The 18236-nt window shown below is 36.6% G+C and overlaps 1 protein-coding gene across 25 annotated transcripts in view; it reads left to right on the forward strand.

The window, feature by feature from the left end:
- The window catches only part of AFDN (afadin, adherens junction formation factor), a 119947-nt gene that overhangs the window by 26629 nt on the left and 75082 nt on the right, over positions 1-18236 (forward strand). For 18 of the 25 annotated variants that reach the window (XR_006015547.1, XM_042025121.1, XM_042025135.1 and 15 more), the window contains exons 2-7: positions 7720-7915; positions 9436-9551; positions 11102-11265; positions 11716-11876; positions 12840-12997; positions 18089-18200. Coding sequence is in view for 24 of the 25 variants with exons in the window: in XM_042025121.1 (XP_041881055.1) it covers positions 7720-7915; positions 9436-9551; positions 11102-11265; positions 11716-11876; positions 12840-12997; positions 18089-18200 (907 nt within the window). In the remaining variant the exon portion in view is untranslated. The remainder of the gene's footprint in view (positions 1-7719; positions 7916-9435; positions 9552-11101; positions 11266-11715; positions 11877-12839; positions 12998-18088; positions 18201-18236) is intronic. The other 7 variants (XM_042025122.1, XM_042025137.1, XM_042025138.1 and 4 more) reach the window with 1 other exon arrangement.

The following is an 18236-nucleotide window of genomic DNA, read 5'->3' on the forward strand; positions in this document are numbered from 1 at the left end:
CCGCAGCTTAACAAAGCACACCCTGCAGGGGGCAGGCAGCAGCTGTGTTGCAGGTGCTGTGCTGATTTTGCTGATCACTTACTGTAGGTTTGAAAATTAAGAGTTGGAAGGTAATGTCTGTCATGCTTTTGAGGAGTGCCCTTGGCAGATTTTTTTTTTCAGTTTTAATGGTAGCTGCTTTTCGAGTCATAAATCTTCTATGAAGACACTTCATGTTGCTTGTGTAATAGTGTCTGTTGTAAAAGGTTATAAAAACTTCAGTGTATTCAGAATGAAGTATGGTTGATGGCTGCACACAGAATGTGGTGGCTCTGGTAAAAGACTATTCTGAAAACAACTAGGTTTGGTTTGGTTTGAAATTGGTAGGAAATACTCTCTGTGATCTACCTGGTATAGATGGGTCTCTTTTGAAACTTAATTTTTTGATCTGTGAGGTGTAAGTTAGCAGGAAAGTATTGAAGATCACAATAATGTTTGTTTCATCCCAAGAGTTTTTGTGTTAATTAGTCTTGCTGTTGGGGACAGATAGGCAACAGGAAGCAGGGACAATGCATATAAAGTATACAGTCAAGTATTTATATCTATGATAATTCAAGGTTCACATGGGGATTCAAGCTGCATTTATGAAAGTTAATACTTTTTTAGTGGATATGATAGTTACAGCCTTGAATTTTGTCCTTAGTTTAAGATTCTGTGTACCATTTGTCATATACTGCAGTGGGTTTTGCATTGACTTAATTGCATTACATTTATATTGTGAAAATGTTTGTAGTACCTCTTGTTTATTGGTCTTAAGGTTTTGTTTCATACTGTAGTGGGGCTGGTTCCTAAGATGTAATTTTCCTCAGGAAAATAAAGAGGAGGTTTCATTTAGTTATGATCTTCGTGTTGTGAGTTATTGGTAATTCTGTCTGACAGAAAGCTCAGCTGTTGGTCCTGCTTCTGTGAACATTACAGTGTCTAAACTGTTGTGGCAGAATGAGTCATTCTGTAGTGGAAAGTCTTTGTTGATCCAGGTGTCAAAGGTTTGGAAGAGGAAATAAAGCTGATGAAAATTATTTTTTCATAGGAGCTGTTTTTTCATCTGTATTGTTCTTCCTTTCTTCTGTTAGATTAAAGGTAGTCTTTCTTTAATCATGAAGCTGCACTTTTTGAAGTTAACTCAAAACCTATAGTTAACAAGAACACTGCTTTTCTTTGCTACATGGAAAACAGTTCATAACAGTTACCAGGATTTTTTTTTAAACTATTTGCAATTCCTTTTTAATAGTATTGTCTGTACTCAAGTTTGAAGTTGAGCAGCCATTATGGGAATTGAGTGCTAGAAACCTCACCCTCATGAAATTTCACAGTGCTTATTCCCTTACTGATTTAAGTGGGTTTTAAAATATTGTAGGAAATATTTTTTAAAATGTATTTCTTAGAATTCCACAGATTTGTTGCATACATACGGCTTTTGGAGAGGCAAAGGAAGCAATTCCATTTTACTGTGTAGACTGACAAGAAGTCAGATACAAAGGCATTATATGAATGTTTCAGAATATCCTGCATTGATAATACTGTTGCTGTGCTAACCTGTTATATCAATATTGTTGTGACCTGAATTCATGTGTCAAGCAGCTAGTATGTGCTTCAGTTCTAATTTTTGCACTGTGGATTGGTTTTATTGTTATTTATATTCTATTAGCAAAACTCCCGACCAACAAGCACATGTACCTGAATAGTAATTGCAGCTTAGTTGTCTGTAGATTTTTGCCTACAGAATTTGAATGGGGCACGAAGAAAGATGGGATGTTCTTAGTGCTGGATTTTGGTATTTTGTAGATGCAGTCATGCAGAATGTGCTTGCAAGGCAAACAGTGTTACCAATGCAGCTGAAAGAGATGAAAGATAGCCTCTTGGAGGGGGTGCAGATGAGGATTTCTGAAGGGAAACTTGTACATTCTCTGCTGCTCCAGGGATTGAATGGTTTACGGAATGGGTCGTGTGTAATATGCTTAAGTATTGAAGTATGTAGTGCTTTGTGATGGATACAGGTGGGGTAGGAGTTTAAAAGCTTGTGGGTATTCTTTGCTGGCTTGCGGGAATAGTAGTCTTGATTTCATTCATTGCTGTGCCCTACATATTGTGATAAACACTCTCTCATTATCTCTGACACTTTAAAGGAGGGGTTTCCTTTCTCATATGTGAGCATGGTGGTAGATTTTGGCTCCTGGATATTATTGCTTTGTTTGCAGAGGCCTCTCGGATTCTTCAGGAAGTCCAGGTTTCCCTGCTGTAAATCTCATTGTGTCACGTTGCAGGCTTTTTCCAAGCTTTACGTACAGTGCAGTCTTTTTATCTGTTTCTACTTGTTTTTCATATTCCTTCTTTACTGTGATATTCTTGTTACACAGGAATGGAATGATTGGCAGAAAGAGAGGTTTGGAGAAGATGTTTTTTTTTTTTTGGTGGGGATTTTTTTTGTTTTGGATAGCTGAAGCATTAAACATCTTTGCCTTCCATAATTATTAACATTTTCCATATGTGGATGTAACCATTCTTCATAACTGCAGAGGGGAGCTTGAGATGCTCTTCACTGCACCTTTTACTTGTATTTTTCTATAGTATAACTTCAAATGAGTGATCTTCATTATTACCGATTACTGCTTTAAAGCACAAATCCACCCTTGACAGTAAGTAACTGGGAACTAGATTTAAGGATCAAACTGTTTTGAGAAACAGGAATCACTTTTGTGAAGCCTCATGGAAAACATTGATGATGATTGGTGTGATAACTTGTACATCACATCTTCAGTTTTAAGTATGACTTGAGGATTCTGTGTGACTGACTATGTGTTAAAAGTTCTTTGCTTCCTGCTTTTGTATTCCTCTTTTTCATTTAATGATGGTATGAGGTCCTTGAGGAGAATGTCAGAGGAAGTGATGGCACTGAGAATGCAGATGTTTTCTAAGAATGTTTAATCAAAGCTTTTCACAAGATTTTGTAGAGTTTTGGAGTCTTCTCAGTTTGTGAAAGTGTTGTTTCAGGTGTTTCATTCTGATGCTTTTGTGTATTTTTGTTTTCTAAAGACACACTTTTGGAACATATAACCCATTGGTTTTGAAGCAGTTACTGCCTGTCACTGACTTTATGCAAAAAGTCATAAGTAGATATTTCAAATGCTTTTATGAACTCTTTTCTTTGTGCCTAATGAAGAGGTGGTACAGCTTACTTTTGTTTGTAAAACCAAGAAACTATGTTTAACTGGCAGTTACTATGTAAGTTGAAACCTTTGAGTAGGATATGCTTTTGGAAACTATCATAACTTCATTTGATAGTGATAAAAAGGAATAAGTATGCTTTGTATTTGAGCAAAATGGCCTTTATTATTTGAAAGGCCTAAAAAGCTGACTTTTGCTATGTGCTCTTTAAAATATGTTTTGCAGTCTAGATGATCAGAATTAAAATTTTGTGAAAATTGACTGTACTTGTGTGGCTGAAGACTGGTCTGTACCCTCTCATTCCAACATAAGCCATGAACTTGCACAGCAGGTACATAAAATATCTAATGTGATCAGATGATAGAGCTAAAATTGCTCATGATGCACATAAACTCCTGAGAGGAATTTAGGAGTGTTCATGCACTTAAGTAATTAGTCATTGTTGAAATCCAGAAAACATTTTAATTTCTTTTTGTTAACTGCTAAATGGCAGTTCTCATCTTTAGAGAAAGATGGCTTCAAGAGATTTGTAAGTGTTTTGGGGAAATTCCTTCGCTTACAAGAATATATCAGGGAATAATAGATGCTTCTATATCTACCTGGTTTAGGACAAGCAATTTTTATTCTATAGCCTCTTTTCTTGACACAAGTTCGTATTATAAACTGCAGTGAAGGTGCCTAGCAGTCTTTACAAATAAATTCAGAAATGAATGAGTTTGAGGATGAAACAAAAAACTCTGAAAAATAAACACTTAAATGCAGAGTTAGAGTGGAGAGTGGAAGTTTAAGTGGAGTGCCTACCTTGTCTGAGTGTGAGTGGTGGCATGTGTCTCTGTGTAGTTGGTATTTATTGGCTAAGCACATGGCTGGCAAGTTAAATATGGCTTGAACTGGAGCTATACACACACATAAACACACATGTCATATAAAAAAAATAATGAAGACTAGAAGGGGTTTTTTTTTGGTTTTGTAGTCTCCTATTTCCTGATTTTTTTGAAACGTGAAACCAATTACTTCCATGTCATCAAATATTTTTATTTAAATCTGTAGTAGTCTAGCAATGCCCCAAGGTACAGTTTGGAACATAATGGAAATAAAACATTAAAAGGAGTTTTATATGGGAAAGTGATACTGTTTGATCATCACATCACTGATTGTGATGCTGTTGTGCAGTTTTTTTTTCAGCAGAAAACTTTGGAAAAAGTGGAGAGTGGGGAGTAGGACATGGACTGTGGGGACACAGCTTGAGAACATGCCATGGAAGAGGATAGGGGAAATGGACAGTCAGTGATCAGTGCATTCAGCTGTTTTTATATCCAGATTATCAATTGGCAATGCTTTAGAAAAACACATTACTTCCTCTAGAAAATGAAAACAAAACTTGCTTATACAGACATTGTATCTTGAGAATTCAGAATGAACTTTTGTCTTGTCTGCTTTGTTAGTGTCTGGAAGTAGAAATAAGTTGTAACAGTAAAACATAAAATATTAATATTAGTAATTATAATAATAGTATTAGCAACAACAAACATGGTAGTTTAGAAAGCTTCTTGAATTGTTTTTTACGTCTTCCCTGAATGGACCTATCTTCCCTTCCCTTGCTCATCAATCTCTGCTGTATTGTTAAAAAATCTGCGGATTGGAAAAAGCTACTGGAATCTTATCTCTATATGGGAACTGACACATAATGCATGGAAAAGATTAGCAATGTGCTCATTTTTCTCTTTTAATTCTTGCTTCAGCAGTACCTTGAGATGGTGGCGGGGAAAACCTTGTATAAAGGGAAAAAAGTGTTCCAAATGGGATATGATTGTGCTTCATGATACTTCTGCAGAAAAAGCTCATGTGTTGTCTTTTGCAACAATCAAACAAGTGGCTTGAAACTTTAAGTTGATTATAAAAATACTGTGGCTGTTTTGTGAAGCATCATGGTTAAGGAGTATTAGCAGAAGAGGCAACTGTTTAAATCAAATCCACACAAAAGAGTGTGTGGAACATGACTCAGAATATTACCTGTGGGAATGCTCTCCTTTCTAGAGATCATGACGTGCTTAGTTTCATTTTTCTTACAAGAAGTACAGAACTTTCCAACCCAGTTGGAAATGCAGCATACCCGCCCTAGGAAAGCTTGGTCAAGCTGAAAGGGGCGAGTAGTAACACCTGCTGAGAGTTAAAGATGCTGTGCTGGAGGTACTGACCAAAAGCATGCCAGCTATCAAGGGAACTGTGAAAGGAAGCTGGCATGACTGAGCATCAGGCAAGGATAGTTACTGGAAAGCTGAAGTATTATCCAAATAAGGAAAATTGTGAGGTTATAAACCAAGCAGAATATGAAAGCATAAGATAGAAAAAAAATTGAGGAATGCTTTCAAATCAGCATTTGTTAAGAGAGGAAAAAGCAAGAAAGCAAGTTACAAGAACCAGAAAATACTCATACAATAACTATAGGAAGTGAGGGATGAAGTAATTTTACTAAGAGGTCTGTAATGGCTCCGTTAGGTGGACACCTTCAGGTCGTTGGATGCAAATGCAGTTTGAACCCAGTATTACAAAGGACGTTCACTGGTGATGTTATCTGTGTGAGTAGAAACTGCATTAACCTACAGAATTCATGGACACGTGGTGTCTATTATAATACGCTGTGGAATGGTCAACAGAACTTAGAAAAGAAGTTGTGCTTCAGACCTTTTGGAATTCATTGAAGGCATTAATAAGAACACATGTAAGGGAGCTCCAATTTGCTATGATAGGTAGAATATCCAGAAGTCATTTGGTAGCCTTCTGCATGAGAGGGGTAAGTCCTTGTATGGATAATTAGTTAATAATTTGGTATATATAATTAAGACAAGAAATTAAATGGTCAGGATAGTTTTCAGAGGTGAATGTTCACGGCTGAAGAATTGAGAACCTTTGTGTAATTGCAGCTAAGTTCAGAGTGTATGCAGAGGTGGGAGTTTGGAGTGAGGAATGTGGAAACTGTAACTCCTTGCAGGAAGGAACACTGGTTTGGAAGTACAATAGGTAGTTCTGTGGGAACAGCAGAAGCTCAGAAGGATTAATTCTGTAAATTGTTAGGATAACAAAGGCAATAAAACACAATCAGCCATTGTCTAGGTCCATGGTGCATTTCTTTGGGCTGCTGTATTGGTGTAGGCTTGGGAGTATCCTGGGAAGAACAGTGCTTACTTCTGCATGTATCTAGGTGACACAGATGTTTGTCTAAGTGTAGGTTATTTAACTTTTTAATTCCTTTTGAAATATTCTTCTTTTTTCTTTTCTTTTCACAAAGGTCCTTCTGAATGATAGAGTAGCTTCAATAAATACCTCGATTCTTTGCTGTTCAAAGAAATGTTGTGATATGTGCCCTGTGATCAGATGTAGCACTGGAAAGGGCTGTGCTTAGCATGAAATCTATCACGGTGCTCAACACCTAAAGATTTGCCTATTTCAAAGCCTCTGGAGAGTGAAGACAGGAGCAATGATTATTAAACTGTAGAGTAAACCTGGCAAAGTCAACTGGAGACTTGGATATCCATAATTCCTCTTGAGTGCAGGGCCCCATGATTGCTGGGATTTATGCAGAGGGCAAAAGTTGACCAGGTGGAGACCACTGGGGAAGTAAAATTTGAATTTGGAGTTGTTGTTCAGAGCAGTAGTGGAGTAGCAGGAGCAGACAGTATCCTCCTGAAGTTTGGTGTGCTGCAGTAGAGCATGAGCTCCAATGGCTAATGCAAACACAAATGAGGATGTGAATTTACGGTAGTTTGAACAGATTGCCATTGCAGTTGTAGTGTAGCCACCTGGCTGACAGCTGCAAGTCCCTTTCTTCAGCTTGTGTTGGTCCTGGAACTTTCCTTCCCTCACAGAATCTTTAGGGAGCTGTACCAAACTAACTTTTAGTAGCTGTACTACTAACCTTTCTTAAAATATAAAATACAAACAAGTCAAATGGTTTAACTTCTTTAACAGGCTGTTTCTGGGACAAACAGATGCCAGCGTGAGAGAGGAGTGCATGAAGGGGTGGAAGGAGGAGAGAAAAGATGATTCTGTGACTTCTGTGACAGCAAGCTGTTCTCTTTGAGACACACTGCTGTTCTGTGAGCATACACTTTTACAGGGTTTGGCTGCAGGGGCCTGTTCTCAATTAGTCTTCAAGACTAATTTCTGGGTTTTAGAAAAGAGGTTTTCTAGGTTTCTAGGTTTTAGAAAAGAAGTTTTATTAATTCTCCTGACAGGAGTTGTAAATTTGAATACTTAGAGATTCAAGTTCAGTATTTTCAATAATATATAGTCCTTAATTTCTTTTTGCAGGATAGCCTGTTTTTTGTTTTGTTTTTTTTCCCCAAGTTTATAGTCCTGGTTTTTAATTCTACTGTCATGAAAATTTTGAAAACCAGTGTAATATTTGAAGGTCTGATATTTTCATAATAAATTTGTAACTAATGAATAATAAGAGAACTCTGAACCTTATAACTGTTAGCCAGCACTCAGATATGTATTTTTATTTCCTTACAGGATCTCGAGTTTCATGGAGTAATGAGATTCTACTTCCAAGACAAAGCAGCTGGAAATTTTGCAACAAAATGTATCCGTGTCTCTAGTACTGCCACAACTCAAGATGTGATAGAAACTCTTGCAGAGAAATTTCGACCAGACATGCGAATGTTGTCATCCCCTAAATACTCACTTTATGAAGTGCATGTCAGTGGAGGTTTGTATTTATTCATTAAGTCCTTCCTGCATCCACATGACCGTCAAATCTACTCCCAGCCAAAGTATCTTTAGGTTTGCCCCCAGCTTCTGAAACACTTGAGACGTGGGTTTTTTATTCCTAAATATGTTGCTACTAATTGTTTTTTGGGGAGTGGTTTTCAAAACTTAATTATGTATACCAGGCCTGCAGTTTGTGTAAGATTTGATTATGATTTATTAAACCCTGTAATTGACATCCTGTTAATTTGTTGACATTTGTGAGAGAGTTGCTATTTTTAGGACTAGTAGGTAACGACTAAACTTAAAATGGGAGACTAGGATTGTTAAATTGGAGCAGTTAAGAGTACATCTTCTGTTCTTTGAAGTTGTGGGCCTTTGATAGGTAGCCTTATAACTCATGTTCTTTTACTGCTGAACTGGGGGAAGTTCAGCTTAATATTGTTTGAAGCCACTGTGTTTCTTAAATGTCCTAATGTTACCTGTGAAGAACTTGGATATCAAAATAGCCTTTGGTACTCCCAGCATTTGTCTGTTTCAGATTAGAAGGTCATAGTGTGTGTGGTGGTAGTGGAGACAGATACAGGAGAAACTAGCTTTTGGTTGTGCTTTTTATTTTCGGTACTTCAGAAGTTCACACAAGTGCTTGAACGACCTTAAATTCTGCATTTGAAAGACTGAAAATAATTAAATTTTTTCTACTTTAGCTTTCTTTAAAAATCTGTTAGCACTGTACCTGTAGTCAAAATGAAATTGGTTTTTTTGCAGAGCAAATTTCTGATTTTTAACAGATGACTGAGGCATGCAAGGTGCCTCAATCAATAGGAGTGTTTCTTACTAAATAGAAGTAACTAAGAAGACATCATTGTTTTCCTGTGCATATGTACTGTCTCCTACTTCTCAAAGGGAAAGTCAAGTGCAAGACTTGCTTAAGTTTTTTAACCACTCTGTCAATTGTTTTTCCATATACTTAAAATAGATGTAATACACTAAATGAAATTTTTTCACAGATCTACATAATGTTGGGGGGCTTTTTGATTTATTTTATTTTTTAAATTTTGTAATCTTCTTTATTTTTGTGCAGTCTTTGTAGAATAGTATTTCTTGGGCTGCAATCAGACTGTGGTCTACTTTAAAGTAAATTTAAAATGAGAAAAATTAGTATTTGGAAGTCCCAGGATGTTACAAATTTCTAAACATTTTAACTCTAGATCTAAGTTCTCCAGAGTGGTAATGTTGTGTTCCCACACTTAGTTCTGACAGAGGAGTTATGCAAGACTACCTTATGGGGACCTTTAGCTTATGTAAATACATAGAATACACTTGGGCTCATTGCTGGAAAGGGGACATGTAAGGCTACATTCCCAAGCTTGCTTTCCGTCCCTGTACTTAACAGGAAAGCATCATTTGATGTGTTCTGTTAGGCAAACCTTTTGGTTTTTTTTAAAAGCTTAACTTATTTCTAAATATCTTTGCTCTTGAGATGCCAAGTAACTGTTACTGCTTTTCATTGTTTTGAAGAAGAAAGAAGATTAGATGTAGATGAGAAGCCTCTTGTTGTACAGTTAAACTGGAACAAAGATGATCGAGAGGGAAGGTTTGTCCTCAAGAATGAAAATGATACAGTTCCTCCAAAGGTGAGTCTTTATGGAGCATGTTAGTGGTAACTGCAGTTTTGAAATGTGTGGGGGTTGCTTATATAGGAAAACAAAATTTCTACTTTTTTAATTCTTGGAAACAACTGCTGTTCATGACCTTCAATATCTGGAGCAAGTATTTTTAGATACTTAAAGTCCATCTTTGCAACACAGCATTTTTGTTATCTTTCAGATGGATGGTGATGCTGTGATCCACGTAGCTGTCTAGTACTGGAACATGTAATGCCTGGAGAACTTAAAGCTTGCTTTGTTCTATTATGATGACTTTAAAATTTCCTCAGATAGTATATGGTGCCAGATACCAGGAGGTAATCCTGCCTCTTGCAAAGCTTTTAAAAGGGAATGCCAGGGGGAGTTAAAGAGCTAAACATTATTACCTCCCTAGGTAACATTCTGTTTCTTGAAAAAAATAATGGAAGACGCTTTCCTTTTGTGCAGGTTTTTTTGGTTTGGTTTGGTTTTGTTTTTTTGGTTGTTGATTATTTTTTTCTCTTACGAATGCAAAATGAAGGAGCTGCCAACATCAGCCATACAAAAGTTTGCTTTAATATTAGCAATTTAAACATTAGATTAGATTAGACTTTGGCTCCTGAAGTCATATAATTGCATATATTATATGTAGCTTGGTTGCTTATAGCTATGGAAAACATGCTGTTCAGTGTGGGCTATCTTAAAGCAAGATCTTGTGCTGAGCGCTAAATTTCCTTTGCTCTTAGAATTAGAGCTTGTTAATTTTAGAGGTGCTTTGGGTATAGGTACATGAGCCTCGACTGTGCTTTTGACTACAGGATACATCCCATGCTTCAGGGTAGAACGGAAAGTTAATGGTGTCTTGCACTACACATACCAACCTTGCTATTCCTATTAATTGAACTAAGTGATCTTCAATCTACCTTCTCTGTGTTCTTCACTTCCTGATAGAAGCGAGAAAATCTGCATCTTCTTTCTCTCATGCTCTGTAATCTTCTCTACAGAAGGCAAATGAGCCTAGGATTACAGGTATCTTGTGTATGCAAGGAGCAGGAATTGAAGAAGAGAATACTGGGAGGACAACTTGGAAAAATACACCATGAGGAAAAAGTCCTCAGTGATGTTTTTCTTTTTGCAGTTTATTCTTATCTGGTGCTCCAACACAGTTGCCTTGAGAGCAGATTAAGCACAGCGTTGTTACAGAGTATTTTTACTTTGAAGCAAAATTTGTTTTGCAGCCTTCAGTTAGCCTTTCGGGGCCAAGGCATTACTTGGGGTAGATACCAGGCATTACTCAAGTAAAATTCTGCAGTTTCTTCACTTTCTTGAGTAGCATCAGTTCATACCTTCTTTGAAACATGACATTATATTTGCTTTCTCTGTGTTTTTCTCAAGAGCATTAGTCCCATCGTTGTGTAAGGGAGTATTGTTGCCTGGAGTGTTGTTTTTCGGGCTAGTGATACTGTGTCTTAAACAGATTCATCTGCAAAGTTAAAACCAATACTAACTTTTCTTTGGACTGAAATTGATGGAAGCTGTTTTAAACTCATTTATTTCAGAAAGCTCAGAGTAATGGGCCTGAAAAACAAGAAAAAGAGGGAGTCATTCAGAATTTCAAACGAACTCTCTCAAAAAAAGAAAAAAAAGAGAAAAAGAGACGTGAGAAAGAGGCATTGCGACAAGCATCAGATAAAGATGATAGACTTCTTCATGGGGATGATATGTAAGTGGTTTAAATTTACTTTTAAAAATTAAATGATAGTTGTTTTCAAGTGCATTAGGAAAAGAAAAAACATGACTTGCAAGCACATGCTGACTCAGCTTTCCCATGCTTTGCAGTATTGGAAATTCATAATAAAGTTAGGGGTGTCATGTAAAGTTTCTTTAATGCCTTTCCCTCTGCCCCCATCTTTAAGAGGTAGAAGACCTCTTGTTTTCTTTGAAAACTAGCAACTAGCAGTCCTTAAATTGGTTGTTTATTTCAGGTGAGCATGGGTATATGAACAGCATTAACCTTAGCAAAAGTGAGATGCATGTAGAAACCATCTTACAATAACTTAAATGAGCTCCTGTGTCTGCGAATCCTACTGCCCTTTTATCCTTTGTGAAGTAATGAGGATATATGTATTCTAAGGTCTTAATGACATTCTTTTTATTTAAACTAACTTGGCAGTGAGAATTTTCGCCTTGCAGCTGAGGTTTACAAAGATATGCCTGAGACCAGCTTCACTCGCACAATATCCAATCCTGAGGTGGTTATGAAACGGCGGCGACAGCAAAAACTAGAGAAGAGAATGCAGGAATTTCGCAGTTCTGATGGCAGACCAGACTCGGGTACTTTAAGTTCTTCTGGTTAAGTTATAAACAGTAAACATTTTACTGCGAGAATATTCTTATGGCCAGCAACTCCTGTAAATTTGACTTTTGTTTTTTCCAACATTTTTTGCACATGGCTAGTTTATCTGTGGTGTAAGAATTCCACAGGAGGGTGTTCCATAATGAGTGTGCGGCAAAGCTTTCAGTGGAGGGTAGACTGATGAGAGTGAGTATGCTCGTTGAGCTTGCTAACAGTGCTAAACTGGGAAAGAAGGAAGGATGGACTTGGACTGGCAAACGGAGGAAGCTGCTGAAATAACTGGCATTCATTGTACTAAGAGCAAGCTGAGTGTCCTGAAAGAGAAAATTCAGTCAGTGTCGTAAATAAAGGATGTAAAGGACTGATTGTTCTGCATAAAGGATTCTGGTAGATCTTGTGAATAACAGTGATTAAGTATTTCTCATTCATGGGGTGGGGATATAACAACAGTGATTGTATAAACACCATTAGAAAAGAACAAGTGAAGCGATGTTAGAACTGATAAAATCTTAAATGATGTATTCTGTTCATGGAAGAGTAGTGAAGAAAGAGAGGTGTAGAAAACATTGTCTAGAGGGAAGTCTTAAATGGGCTTGTTAAAGAGAGGGGAAATTCTTGAAGATCAGCACAAACTTCCTGTCAGGATAGGAAAGGTCTGTTCTTCAACCAGTCATTGCCACTGTTTCATTTTAACTTAATGTAATACTAAGCATAGTGAAACACTGGGAAAAAAGACTTCATTAGATAAATTATGGAAATATCACTGGAGATTTTTTACCAATGGCAGAGATAAATGTATGTTGGGGATATTATGTAATTTTTCTTGTATTAGTAGAGTAATGGAATTATTTCTGAAGAGATATTCTGTTAGAAATAAAATAAATTACTTCAAGTCTCTTTTTATTCTCTGGTTGCATTGTTAATTCCATTTTGTTTCCAAGGTGGGACGCTGAGAATTTATGCAGACAGTTTAAAACCAAATATACCATACAAGACAATCCTGCTGTCCACTACAGATACTGCAGACTTTGCAGTTGTTGAAGCCCTGGAAAAATATGGTCTGGAAAAAGAAAATCCCAAGGATTATTGTATTGCTCGTGTAAGTTACTAAAAGACAATCTTCTCATATTTCATATTTGGTTGGTTTTTGTTTCTAGCAGTAGCTTCTAAACTAAATAGAATGACTTGATTAGTTCCATGACTAACTTTTTTTTTCCTCCCCTAAATCTAACAGCCTCAGGAATTGTGAAGTGACATGTCAGGTTTTTTGTTTTTAAAACTTTAATCTTGCAATCATACTAAATTACTGCTTTCTATATAGAAAAACATTAATACTGAAAATGGCATATTTCTTCATTTGGCACTGTGGCTTTATACCACTAAGTGTGCTGATGATTCACAGATGTATAAACTAATAGTTCATCCTGTGGATACCTAAATTTGTGTACAAAGCTATTTCCCTGAACTAAGAGTGTCCACTCAGAAGTGGAAGTGCTGAGGTGAGCTCCATTGTAAAAGGTGTATGTTGTGTACTGTTTCCTCAAACCTTGCAGTGGTAGCTGACCCTCATTACAAATTACAAAAGATTGAAGTAACCCTCTTTTTTTCAGAATTTAATTGTTTTAGGAGCTCTAAATGAATTGCATAGAATTGTTGTTTCTTAGAGGTGTGGCTTTAATCAAAAAGTCCCATGGGCAGTACTGATAAACGATTACAAACTTCTGACCATGTTGTGTTCTCAGGGAGAACAGTGAGGCTTGAAAATATTGATCCTTGTTTGAGTCTAGTGTTTGATTACATTTTTGACTGTAACTTATCTAATAAACTTGCATTTTTTGCTCCTTAAAATGTAGAAAAAATGGGGAAAAAGTTTCTCATGATATTGTATCCGTATCAGGTACAGCAGAGGCATTGAGGCTGAATTTGGAAGATAGTTTTGCTTCAGTCTGTTTAGTTCAGACTTATTATGAAGTATTATGAAATCTTTGAATATTAGGGAATTTATTAGGGACTGATTGCACCTTTACCTAGGAAACTGTTGCGAGTTACTCTTTTTGTAGTGGTAGTGTTCCCTCTTGCTTCCTATTTTCTGATCTTGTGTGAGGATGTTTAATGTAGATTTTGTCTGGCGAATGTTGCTTTGATCTTGGGAAAAGTTATTGAAGTCTTTGCTGCAAAAGAAATTGTTTTACGTTAGTTTTTTGGGAAGCACTTCTGGAACATATTCTGTATTTTCCGAGTAAGACATCTTCATACAGTCAGTTCCTGAACTGATATAAATTATGTGCTTATGTTTACATTTGGTATACATGAGTGGTCGTCACTGACTAATAGCAGATGAGTTTTTATAACTCTTATGTGTAGCAGACCTTATTTGCTGACAGTAAGTTGTTGTAGTTGGCTAAAATTTGCTTGGCCATCCTGTGCTGATACAGTGCTTGGCTTTTAATATGATAGTTCTTCTTTTATTAATAAAGTTGAGTATTTTAAATCTAGATTTTAAAATTGCTTTTTTGCCAGATATTTTATGAAGTTGCTTTCCTTGCTTGAAATATTAAAAAAGCCGATAATTAACCTGATGTGTCTTTAATCACGGTTCTCTTTTTTTGGAAACTCGCAAATGCACCACTGAATTGGTTCAATGGCACGCTCCTTTATATTGAAGTCTCATAGCTGTTCTCTGGCCCTGGTGTATGCCTTTTGCCCCTGTTCTTCTGACACTTTACAGTATTCTGTGTAAGACAGATCCTGCACATGTTCCTATTCTTTACATTTTGTTGAGTTCAGCTATTATCAGTGGAACATGTAACTTCAGTTTCTTACTGGTTGGGATTTTGAAACATTTTGTTCTCTTTGAGTCCAGGTGAGTGTCATCTTTGAAGATTTAAGCAGTTGAATTTACTTAACTATTAAGATGAATTTTAAGTTAGAGGACAAAACATTTATAAGGCTGTGTAAGTACCTGTAATAAAGATGACTCCTGAAGTTTCAGCTGAAAGATAAACATTGTAAGACCTTTTCATAACATTTCTGACAACTTTTATTGTAAATGGCACTTTCCTATTGGTTATTTGCTTTCATACATTGGTTTGCAGTGTATCAGGCTGTACCCTTATGCCGACTTCTAAAGTGCTCTTCTGTGTAAGCAAGTACACACCAGTTTGTTCCAATGTGTGTTTTGTTTGCTTCAGTTTGCTTGATTTGAGTTTCCCTGAATAATATGGGGTTCACTGCACATCTCTGAAGATGTCAAATTAATTAGACAATCTTCCAAGCTACCTGTGCATATTCACTTGGGGCATTGGACTTCAGGCATGCAGCAAACCAGTTAACTCTTGAAAGCAGAATCTTGATTAGACTTTTGTTTTTAGAATGCATTTATTTTTTACTTGAGGGTAAGGCATTAATAACTTTTTGTAATGTCAAGCAAAAATACGCATTTCATGGTGAGTAGTTTTATTGGTGAATAGTTTTTTTAAGTAATAGTTGTTACAGACATAAGGCATTAAGTATTTTAGCAAGATCCATTGCAGGGGTTTTGTGGGGTTTTTTTTGTGTTGTCGCTGCTGTTGTTTTGTTAGGCTTTTTTGGTTTGTTTTAGTAGGGGGATGTGCAAAGCCTGTGTTCCCAGTTTGTAAGGAAGATTGTAGATTAATTAATTACAATTAGCAGATGTACTCAAATATACAGTAGATATGAGGGTTTTTACTTAAAAAACATTAAAATGACAGAAGAGCTTGTTGAAGACAAGCTCTTACAGCATGGGGTTTTTCTTGTGTGAGACTTTTACTATGGACGGATCTGATCGCTTGATCTCTATATATTACTTATCACAGGGGGCTTTATACTCCCTTACTTGTTTATTCCAACAAATGCTTTGGAACTTAAGTCCAAAGTTGCTATGGTCTTCATTTAAATTTTCTTAGCTTGTATTTTCTGCATGTTTCTCTGCATTTTAAATTAATAAATATAGAATGGAATGACTTTATGATAATTTATATATACTTAAGAGTAGACTCGTGATGAAGCAGAGTGTATTTTGTCTAATTCTCAGTTTTGTGTTTGGTTCAGTTTATAGACTGCTTCCAAAACTTGTGATATTAGGCTGGTTTGACCCATCTCTGTTGCAGAAATCAGTGAAATGTCTGTGCTTGATCTTAGCAGCCTGTATAGATGAAAATTCACAAAAGCATATTTTAGTGCATCTCTTTTGAAAAACTCAAGCAAATCTCTACCCATAAGCCAAAACCCAGGCATTACATAGACTTGTTACCATGCTTTTCCATTATTCTGCAATGTAGGAATTCCAGTTTTGTGGGTGGCACTGAGGCAGCATTTGCCTAAACCAGAGGTGTTTTCTAAAATGGCATCATAACGATTAGAAGCCTCCTGGCGTGCAGGAGCTCACATGCGTGGTGTTTTGTATCTTCCTACAGGTTAGGTCACAGACCTTTTTAAAGTGAGGTATGTCTGAGTTACCAGCTCATGCTTCCTAAGAGATGAGGGGAATGGTGACTGGCAGGGAGGATGAGGGGAGCAGTGCTTGTCTAGTTCACCATTGCTGCCCTTAAACCCAGCGCCGAGTACCAGTGCTTATCCAAGTTCCATGGTAGAAGTAGTATCAGGTTCAAATAGCACCTGTGCATTTGTATCTCCTCTGTTCCTCTGGCTTCACTGTATTTGGTTTTTCTTTGGTTTCCTTCCCAGTTCAGTATTGGTCAGCTTCTGGTATGCATGTATTTCTTGCATTGTAACTGGTTACCTTCTGTGTCAAGGGCTTTGGAATTTTGAGATTGTTACTTGTTGAATATAGCTTTAAACACAGTGTTAACCTAATTATCCTGTAGGTATAATTGATTTTAAAATCTGAGATGTGAAATAGAGTGGCTTGGCAAGATAAGATTTGACTGTAGATGTGTTTCTGTTTCCCTCTGGTTTATACAATTTAATGTTTTCCTTCTTTTATAATATTTTGTCTATTTGAAAATCTAATTAAAGATAATTTAATTAGTCCTATGTTTAGCCCAGTTTTGCATAGAAAATGGTTTAGAGATTACATACTTTTGATCTTAAATGTACTTGTTTCCTGCTTGGAAGAAGATGAAAGGATGTTTGAGGTGGATCTGTGGGAACTTGGTTAACACAGAAAAGGGTGTGGAAAGGAGGGAACAAATGAGAGTGGAAAGTCTCTAGAGGGCTGCAGCATAGAAGGATGCTGTAGCCAATGGCTGCATCACTTCAGAAGGTCTTATCTTGGTCGTAGTTCAGAGATGGAAATAATTTGGAGTAGTTTGTTTAAAATAGAACTGTCTATGAATTTAAATAACATTGTTAGGATTACAAATGTGGGAGTACAATGTATTTTATTTTATTTTTTGATTCAGCTTTGAAATATCTGTCTTTAATAACTGTAATACTGCCTGTCATTGTTACTTGTTCTTGATTGCTGTGGGGAGCAGTATTGCATGAAACTACAGGCTGTGTCTCCTTTAAGATCAGATTTCATGAATCAAGGTTTCCCCCTTCCTCTGCCTTGTGAGGATATAGCTGTAAAAGGTAGGAACAGTCTGTAGTTCTGTTCCAGAAGGGTTTTGTTTCTTCCTCAGAGCTAGGCAGCATGAAGCAATTGTTTGAAATACTCCAGTTGTGCCCTTAGTCCCTTCTGTAGACCAGGTAAATTTAGGGGAAGACAAGGATGCAGGAGGTATGACATAGTCTTTGTCAGCTTGTTGTGTCTTTTCTAAAGATACAGATATGTTGTGTTAGCAGAATGGCATTAGCAAAATGAAAGGCTGATTCCAATGTGTGAAATAAAAATGGAAAGTTCAGTTTTGGTTTTTGACTATCATCTCCACAGATTTTTTTTTTTTTCTTTTTTTGTCTTAGCTGATGAGAAATTGGAATGATTTTTTCTTACTGAAAGATGATCTTGTCTACTTTAAGCATAACTTGATTTTCTTTGCTTTTTAGACTTAACTTGGTGTTCTGGGAAGTGTGATTTAACCTGTAGCAAGAGGCAAGAGAGGAGAATTAGAAAATCTTGGAAAACAAAATGCATTCCAAGTTACTGAATTCTTTGGCCTTATCTCTTGTTATAAACAACATGTGCAAAGAAAGTAATCAGAGGATATAACCCTGAATGTTCTAATTGGCCACTAATGGCTCTGAAAACTGATTAATTCTTTTTTAGGTCGTGCTGCCTCCTGGTGCTCAGCACTCTGATGATAAAGGTGCTAAAGAAACTATTCTTGATGATGATGAGTGTCCACTGCAGATATTCAGGGAGTGGCCTAGTGATAAAGGTATGTCCAAAAACCTTTAAGGTATTTTTGTGCCTT

This window comes from Corvus kubaryi, unplaced genomic scaffold (assembly GCF_017639235.1).
Source record: "Corvus kubaryi isolate FWS band 111438036 unplaced genomic scaffold, C.kubaryi_AGA036_p1.0 37266, whole genome shotgun sequence".
Taxonomy (NCBI): Eukaryota; Metazoa; Chordata; class Aves; order Passeriformes; family Corvidae; genus Corvus; species Corvus kubaryi.